The 9,696-nt window shown below is 30.1% G+C and overlaps 1 protein-coding gene across 1 annotated transcript; it reads left to right on the top strand.

The window, feature by feature from the left end:
* The first annotated feature begins 5,577 nt into the window (after positions 1–5,577).
* Positions 5,578–8,866, top strand: LOC105313896 (26S proteasome non-ATPase regulatory subunit 10-like). The gene is made up of 9 exons (XM_020000436.1): positions 5,578–5,601; positions 5,952–6,050; positions 6,104–6,202; positions 6,490–6,591; positions 6,640–6,741; positions 7,488–7,594; positions 7,832–7,930; positions 8,014–8,097; positions 8,543–8,866. The coding sequence occupies exons 2-6, from the start codon at positions 6,000–6,002 to the stop codon at positions 7,587–7,589; spliced, it is 456 nt and encodes a 151-aa protein (XP_019855995.1). The 5' UTR covers positions 5,578–5,601; positions 5,952–5,999; the 3' UTR covers positions 7,590–7,594; positions 7,832–7,930; positions 8,014–8,097; positions 8,543–8,866.
* Positions 8,867–9,696: the final 830 nt, after the last annotated feature.

Raw genomic sequence — 9,696 nt, 5'->3', positions numbered from 1 at the left:
TTTATTGGTTATCTCATTACAATCTGCTGAAAAGATTATCAAACCTTAGTCCTCATGATGATGATCTTATGAACCAAGTTTACGATTATGAAAAAAAATATGCTGAGTTACTGGATAAAATTTCGTGCAAGGACTTGGTACATTTATTTGATCAATGGTCTGAGCTCTCCCCCACCATTCCTGTTGGTTTGCCTTATATTTCCTTTCGTCTTGACTCTCCTTGGCTTCTATATCGTTTTTATACTTGGATATTAACCTTTGGTAAATTCTCATGGTCAGAAGATGCATTTCTCAAACAATTGCGGAAAAATTGTATTATCATCACTTATGCTATACTGCCATGTGTTCTTGATGATGTCATGAGAGATCTCAATGATCCAGTGATATTGAAGAAGCTAGAGAATAAAGGAGTTACTGTAATTGAATTACTACAAGAAGAGAAATGTGAGTTATGAATTAATTCAAATTGCATGTACGTACGTATACATGTATTATGGTGATTTGATTTTATGATTATAATAGATATTGTTCATAAATCAACACCCAGCAAAGAAGGTAATTTTATGCCAAAAATTTTTTTTATTGATAACTTTTGTATTATCCAGTAGATGAAAAAATTGATTTCATGGATAAAGAAGTACCAGCCATAGATTTTTAAATTATAAAATTATTTGCATATTTAGGAATCAATTTTGAAAGCTACACCTTCTTCCCTCGCACAACTAAAGACTGAATCGACAGAGCAAAGCATTGCTGACAGTGATACTATCGTGGTATGTGTAGCAGTTTTTGCAAATTTCAGTGATGTTTATTTAAGATTATCATTAACTGCAATGAATTGTTTGTGACATATCACGTGTAAGATAAAGTTTATGCATATAAAATTACCAACATAAAACCTTATTCTACATGTGATGTATTCAATAATTTTGTGCTTGCATAATCACATGGGATCTGCAGGTTTTTTTCAATTGTTAGCACTGTCTAATAGACAGATAATTATGTACAGGTACATGCTCTTGAAGTCAATTAGAACAGTTACTCACTCATCAGACAGTGGCTTAGTCCTACATAACCAGATTCATTCTATTTTTGTCCAAATGTGGAAGAGGCAGGGTTGCCAGGAGGATTTGGCATAAAAAATACAAGAAGGAAATTCTATGTTGTAATTTTTTTAATGCATATATACATGTACTTATGTTGTTTAAAAACATTTGAGCTGACTCTGATCAAATTAGATTTTTATAAATTTTTAAAATTTCTCAATATTTGAGGCAAAATCTTTGTACTATAGTACATGGTCTTGGGCTAAATTTTGCTAAACTTGAAAAGGATGGACTTCTCCATTCTTATATTTTTTTGGTGTATATACATGTATTGATGTTGTGAAGGAAAGTTTTAGCTGATTTTGATCAAAATTATATATTTCAATGAATTTTTAATTTGCTCAATATTTGGGTCAAAGTCTTTGTACTATAACATGGTCTTGATTTTTATTTTTCCTCAGGGGAGTAGGAACAGGGGGGGCAAGTTGCCCCCCAATATTATTTCAGAGGGGGCTTGCCCCCTCAATATCAGTCAATGATTTGATTTATTATAGGCCTGTACCTAGGGGGGTGATAGGGGTGACAGGTCACCCTCCTTTTTGCAGTCATAATAATAATTATGACATTGTAATTGTAGTTCAAAAACATGTTAAAATTGCTCTCTGAGCAGCGCTTTTTGAAAATTTTTTCTGGGGGGTACCCCCAGACCCCCCTTCTTATACATATACATGCATACACACAATCTGTCTTGCCCCCCAAATTGAAAAATGGTTCCTACTCCCCTGTTCCTGGTTCATATAGATTTTCATGTATATACATGTGTATGTTGTGTAGAAAGTTTGGGCTTATTCCAGTCAAAATTGGATTTTTAATGAATTTTAAAGCTGCTGCATATGCCATGTACAGTACTTGTGCTAATTGTCATCTCATGAAGTATGCTGTTTAACTCACTTAGCATGTATGCTTTGTAGAAAGCCCTGCTAAGAGGGAGATGGATCTGTGAAATAAAATAGTGGCTACTACAAGGTTTCAATCCTGTTCATAATAGCAATTAAGTTTTATTTCACAGGCTAGATTCTATGAAAAATAGCCACTAAGAAATACCTCTTGCAAAATGCATTATTTTTGCAAAAAATTAAGTTATTAGCTAATTAAATTTAGTGATTTTTAGTATTAATAAAATGGCACCTTTCAAATTTTAATTCCTTGACAATGAATTCTGGTGTATTTAACTGACGGGTATGTTTTTTTGTAACTATTACTGTAATGTACATCTAGTTATAGGCTTAAATATTATTTTAAAAATTTTTTTGTAGGCAAGCAGTGTGCTGCAGGAAATGTCTTTGTTAGAGCAGGGGTCTATTAAGGAAAAAGCTATAATGGAAAGTTCCAATCTGGTACATAGAGTAAAAAATTATATTTTAAAGCATAAATACCTAAGATCAGCAAGAATTAAAATTATTAAATTTAATAAATTAGTATTGTATTTGCTGCAACTCCAGTAATATTATTATGTATAGAATAAAATGTTGATAGAGGCCATAAACCCTTATACTAAACCTGAGGAGGTTATTGGTCTACTTGAAGCTGGAGCTGATCCTAATGCTACTGAGGTTAGTAGTTGTGTGTAGTATTAAGAATCCTCCATCATTTAAATTTGTTTTAATAGTGTACACTTGGTGGTGATACTGCTCTTTTTAAAGCCATAAAGAAAGATAATGTTATCATTTTGGAATTATTACTGAATAAAGGAGCCAATCCTAATATTGGTTCTGATAGAGTAAGTTTGTACACAATCCTCCACACACATACTTGAGGCCCCGTTTACACTAATCCATTTTCACATGTAAACGGTGACTTTTTGATTCTGATACAACTTGTGTTTACACTAATACATGAAAATGCATCACCTATCCGAAGCAAAATGAAACCAGATACCAAAGTGGATACTTCTATAAACGCCGAATGATAAATCTTATGAAAATGCAGCTGCTGGATTAGTGTAAACACCTGAAACGAATAATAGCAAAAACAACCCTGATTTAGTGAAGTGGATTAGTGTAAACGGGGTCTGAGTGAATCTTGATACAATTAACATTGCATTTGTTGTTAATTAAGGTGCATTGTACATCAATTCAGTGCATAATAATTGAATCATCAATTTTTGTTTATATTGTAGTATACTGGTACTCCTCTACACTGTGCTAGTGAAATTGGTAATGCTGATTTTGTTCATCTATTAGTATCTAAAGGAAATGCTGATGTTAATGCTGTCGATAAGGTTAGCTTAAAATAGTCATAATTGTATCATTATGTTGTATCTATAGAGAAACAGAACTCCATTGTTTAATGCTGTTGATAGTGGTAATATTGAAGTTGTTGATATTTTATTAACTCATGGAGGTAGAACTGATGCTGTAAATATAGTAAGATCTATTTTTGGCCTTGCCCAGCTTTGCGTAGGCGAGGACTAGGTACTCAGTTTGTCTGTCTGTCATTCATTCATTCTGTGTGCTATATTTTGTCTTTGAGAATGTATATCTTTATAATCGCGTGCTCTAAATCTGTGAGAGCTTCTCTTCTGTTAGGAAAAGTCTTGCTTTACTGCCTTGAGATGTTTAGAGAGCAGCTCTAGCTAGTAGAAGCTTTTAATCTCACGAGAAAATGCCCAGCAATAGCGGTAGTACTCTGGAGGTAAATGAGATTCTTTTCCAGTAGATCAAGACTAGTTATTGTTTTAATATTTGTGGGACTCTTTAAATCTTTCTTGTTGGTGAGTTATAGCTTCTTGAATTTCAACCCGAGTGAACTGTAGGTAGTCTAAAGGTCCTAAACTCTCTCAAATCACTCAGTTTACATCTAGGCAACAGTATTTGTACCATTTTAATGTCATATAGCGCTTATAACAAGAGAAAAATCTGCCTTGTTTCCATCTAATAATTAATTAATTGTTGATGATGTAATGCCACACCTCCAATTTGGGAGTAGCTGGATTAGCTTGCATGCTGCTACTTCTGCAGGTAGTCTGGTAGATCTATGCAAGCTAGCTGCTATCCCTCAGGAGTACACTTTTTTATGTATATATGCAATTTGCATGCTAAAGTTCTTTTAATTTTGATAATCAAACAGCTATAGGGGCGAGGCCACGCACCGTAGGTGTCTCGTATTACATGTACTTCTATTACTTTTTCCCAAAATATGAACTACTATGTAGATGTAGATGTAGTAGTAGTTTATGTATTTTTAATTTTCCGTTAAATGTTAGAGTATTAGCTGCACTCTTAATTTTTTAGCTTTTTCAAGGGGACCTGATTTAGCAAAAAGTAGTAATATTAGCAAAAATAGGATAAAAATTGATGGTGAAACTCCCATTTCATGGCATAACGCTGTTTATAAAGGCCAATCTAAGCAGTTAATAGGCCCACCCTATCTACTTATACTGTTATCTTGTTACAGAGCTCTCCTATCTTGTTAATGTACATATATAGTTACATATAGCTATTATTAGTTACTGACTTAATTAGCATTTTAAGTGCCCTCACTAAAAACACTAAAATTGCATGGCACAATTAGTACCCACATTCAAATATCAAACTTGATCTAGCCAATTAGATAGTTAAATATTTGTTTACATGTACTGTATATGTGCATGTTTTATGTGACAAAAAAGGTTTTTAAATGCTTTAAATTATATGCATGTAGCTCGATGACACTGTATTACACTATGCTAGTGAAAGTGGTAAAGCTGATATTGTTCAATTGTTAATTGCTAAAGGAAAAGCTGATGTCAACACTGTAAATAAGGTGAAGTTAATTTATTAAATAATTATATAATTTTTGTTGAATTTATAGTGGACTAAAAGAACTCCATTGTTGAATGCTGTTGAAAGTTATAGATGCAGTATTAAAGTCATTGATATTCTACTTCATAACAGAGCTAAAACTGACATTGTGAATATAGTGAGACAAATATTAACATGATAATTGTTAAAGCATCATGCCTCTAACTAAACCTAGAGTCAATTAGAATTATAATTGTGATTATAGTACAATATTACGATTACACAATTGTGATTGTGATTGAGGCTCAAAATGTAATTGGAATTTTTATCGAAATTGAGTAGTCATAGTGTACTGACTATTGCTCAAAATCAAAATTACTCAAAAGTTGCTGAAGAGTTTCCACATTATAATTTTTAGATTTTTATAATTTTTAAGTTGCTAAAAGAAATCTGGCCATGACCATACATTACATAATGGTCTCAGGTCAATTATTGCTTTACTACTATTGCTATTATCATAGGATGGTGAAACCCTGCTCCATTGTGCTAGTAAATCTGGTAAAGCTGAAATACTTAAGTTTTTCACAAAGAGAGAAGATTGTGATGTGAATGTTTTGGATAAAGTAAATTTTCAAAATTTTAATTTGTGCACTTTTTTTCTTGTTGTTGCCTAGTACAAGAGAACTCCATTGTTTAATGCTGTTAAGAGTGGTAGTATTGAAGCTGTTGATATTCTATTAACAAATGGAGCTAGAACTGATGTTGTGGATGAAGTAATAATGCATAGGCTATTGCAAAATAAGTATTTTTATAATTATTGTTACTGTATACAAAACTATTTATTGTAAATATAAAACTCGTCCTTTTTGTAGGAGTTAAATTTTGCAAATTAAGTTTTAACTGTACATTAGTACTTTTAGTAGCAAAAACAATTCAATTTTGTGTGTTTTATTTTTTTATCAGAAAACATTTTATATACAGCCTAGTAATTTGTAGTAAACTGCAGACTTAAGTTCATTTTGTTATTTTTTTACATGTAAAAAGATAACAAAAAAAAGATCTAAATAAAAAGATAAAGATCTTTTTATTGTTCATTTGTTATTATTTTTGTCATAACTATTAGGATAATAAAATTTTACTGCATTATGCTAGTAAATCTGATAAAGTTGAAATGCTCAATTTTTGGATTAGAAGAAATTATGATGTCAATGCTTTGGATAAAGTACATGTACTTTATTTTAAAATGTTGTTTATTTTATTATTTTTTACCTATAGAACAATAGAACTCCATTGTTTGATGCTATAGATAGTGATAATATTGAAATCGTTGGAGTACTATTAAATAATGGAGCTAAAACTGATGTGGTAGATAAAGTAAGCACCTTTGTTAATGATAATATTTTATGCATGTTACATGTAGCCCTTCTGCATAATTACAAGTTTGTTTGTACAGTCAAGGGAAACAGATGTACCTACATGTTAAATGGATGATTTCTTTAATCCATTCACATGCTTTCTGTTAGTTTTCACTCCATTACAACTGATGGTCTTTAAAATGATTATAGAATTTTTGCTTTAGCAATACATTTTTAATTAATAACATTTTTAATTAATAGTTTAGTGGCTAACAATTCTATTATTTTTGTAATTATATGTTACAGTCAGGTGAGACGCCACTACACTATGCTTGTATGACTGGTAAAGCTGATATTGTCAAATTATTGATTACAAAAGGAAAAGCTGATGCAAATGCTCTGAATAAAGTAATGATAATTTCTATTAGTATTATACCAATAATTTTAATAATATAGAGGAGCGAGAAAACTCCATTGTTTTATGCTGTTGATAGTGGTAGTATTGAAGCTGTTGATATTCTATTGACTCATGGAGCTAGAACTGATGTTGTAGATAAAGTAAGTGAAATTTACAAAATATACTTGCTACAATCAGTTGAGCTAGGTTCCATTGCTTGTATCTAGTTTTAAGCCAATGTCACAAATTGTTGGATAGTCACACTACATGCAGCTTCTATTTTTATGCATATTTTAAAAGTAAAATGTTCTTTTGACTCCCATAGTTACCAGGGTGACAGAGTTGGTGTCTATTAACTTGAATACCCTAGCAAAATTAGCAATTACATTACTACCAATTAATTATCTCATAACAACTAAACCATGTACAACTTTGATAACCAGATTTGACACTTATGCCTGTAAAAAAATGTGCATGTATACCATGAAGCAGCTCTTTATTGAAGTTTTGTTTTGAATCACTTTTTTGTTTCTTAATTTTTTTTTGATTTGCTGTTTGCCAACCCTTGTGCAGCTTCAAACCTTTGATGTCAAAAGTGGTAATTTATGCCTTCACAGCTAGAATATCATTGCAGTAGAGTATCATTATTTTGCCTATCAAACTATATACCATAAACAGAGTAATTTTTTGTATACTTATATAAATTTTTGCACTTTAAAAATTTTTAACTCTGTACTAAATTTTGGAAATAAGTGGCTTTGAATTTCATATCCAACAACTATTTTCTCTTTTTACAGTAATTATTTTTTTTGTTTTGTTCCCTTCCCTGTTGTTGCTGCCTTTGTTTATTATTATTATTATTGTTATTATTATTATTATTATTATCATTGTTATATTGGTTTTATAGAATAATTATACTGGCACTCCTTTACACTGTGCTAGTGAAACTAATAGTGCTGATATTGTAGAGTTATTAATAAAAAAAAAAATGCTGATGTCAATGCTGTAAATGAGGTAAAAATCCTGCGCAAAAATTTTGAGGGCTGTTGTAAATTTTGAAAAATTGCCTAAAAATCTATTTCACCGATCTAGCTTTGCAAATTACAGTATACAGTCTGTTATCCTGTATGGTACCATGATAAATTGATTTACCCAAAAATTGATAATCTTTAAATTGCTAATTTGCACCCTCAAAAATTTTGTGCTATACAAGGATTATTTTTCATTGTATTATTTTATGTTGTATTTTAGAGGAATAGAACTCCACTTTTTAATGCAGTTGATTGGTGTAGGATTAATGTTGTTGATATTTTACTAGTGAATGGAGCTACAACTGATATTGTGGATCAAGTAAGGATTTGCACACCTATACAAGTTATAATCCTACAAATTCAATAACCATACTTTCTTGATTATTATTATTTTGCTGTTAGTATGGGGAGACTCCTTTACATTTTGCCATTAAAAGAGGTGAAACTGATATTGTTCAGCTGCTAAAAAAGCATATGTATCATGAGGTAAGAACAAAACTCATAATGTTTTTTTAAATGTATATTGGGTTGTTTTTCTAAAATTTTGTTAAAAATTTTTTGCAAGCCATCTCACATGGCAATGAAAATGCAGGACTTCATAATTTTAATTTATACAATTGAGCGAAAAAGCTAATTTCATATAAATATTTTACTTCAAAATAACCTGATATACAGTATATGTATTGGATAATTTTTTTTTATTTTACGAAAACATTGCATTGTACATGTAAATAGGTAGAGCTTCATGCACTACTTTTGTAATAAAGTATTAAGTATTGTAATAAAGCTTTCATGCTTTGTAAAATAATCCTTTCCTTTCAAATGCATGTGGCCCATTTTTTAATTTGGCAATAAGACAATAATTATTGATATGGCAGTTTAGTCTAATATTTATAGGCCACCTATAACAAAAGCTTTCATTGTTCAATAGATAAAGGAAGATCTTGCCACATCACATTCAAAGATTAGTAAATAGAGAAATGACTCATTACTTATTAAGATATTAAAAGGCAGTATTAAGAAGAAATGAGTTCATATTTTGGTCATTATTACTACAGATTATTATATTAAAGTATTTTAGTAGCATTTTTATTTATTTTTGAAGAGCTGAAATTTTTACAACTTCAAAAGTGAAAGCTATTCAAGACTATATAATGTGTTTATATGGCTAGTACTGCTGGAGCCTTCAGTTTTTTAGTTTTTGATCATCAACAATAAAATTTGTTGAAATAAAGCAAGCGAGAAAACAATAAAACACACACACACACAAAGCAATAATTTTAATAATAATAATTAATGTTATCTATTTTAATTTATTTAATATTTTTATTTTTCATTTTTCAATTTTATTAATTATTTAATTATTTATTTATTTATGTATTTTTATCCTTTTAATTTTTTATGACTTTAACTTGAAAATTTTTAAATTATGACCATTTTAGAAATTGGCCAATTTCTGAATAATACCCTGTAGCCCATGCTTTTTCCAAAAGAACGTATAAAATCAACAATTTTCAGTACATTTTTTATGCATTATTGATATTCATGCTATGTATAAATTTCGAGCTACTTTTAATTAAAAATTGACAAAATTTCTGCAAAATACCCTGTATACATAGCCCATGATTTTCTCCAAAAAATGGATCCAATTTTTTATTACTATGACATAGAAAGTTTGAGCTGGTTTTTTAAGTTATGGCCATTTTAAAAAATTGGCCAATTTCTGAAAAAATCCCTGTTCTATTATATCCCATTTTTTTGAAAAAATGGCTAAAAATCATTCCAAATTTTTATTACAATTTCTGATGCATATTGGTGTACTTATGCTATGTAGAAAGTTTGAGCTGATTCTGACTTAATTTTTCGAAGTATGATCATTTAAAAAATTTGGCCAGTTTTCAAAAATTACCCTGTAGTCTATTATTATTATTATTATTATTATTATTAATAAACTTTACAATACATACTAGTATACTACAAAATGTGACAAAAAGGAAAGAAACAAAAAAAGTTGTATTGAAGGCTAACGCAGTAACAAGACTGGCCACCTAAAATTACATAGTAAATAATAATGAGAGTGCATAA

Source organism: Amphimedon queenslandica, unplaced genomic scaffold, assembly GCF_000090795.2.
Source record: "Amphimedon queenslandica unplaced genomic scaffold, v1.1 AMPQUscaffold_13191, whole genome shotgun sequence".
Lineage (NCBI taxonomy): Eukaryota > Metazoa > Porifera > Demospongiae > Haplosclerida > Niphatidae > Amphimedon > Amphimedon queenslandica.
The sequence above is the reverse complement of the archived record's forward strand: the minus strand, read 5'-3'. Positions and strand labels throughout refer to the sequence as shown.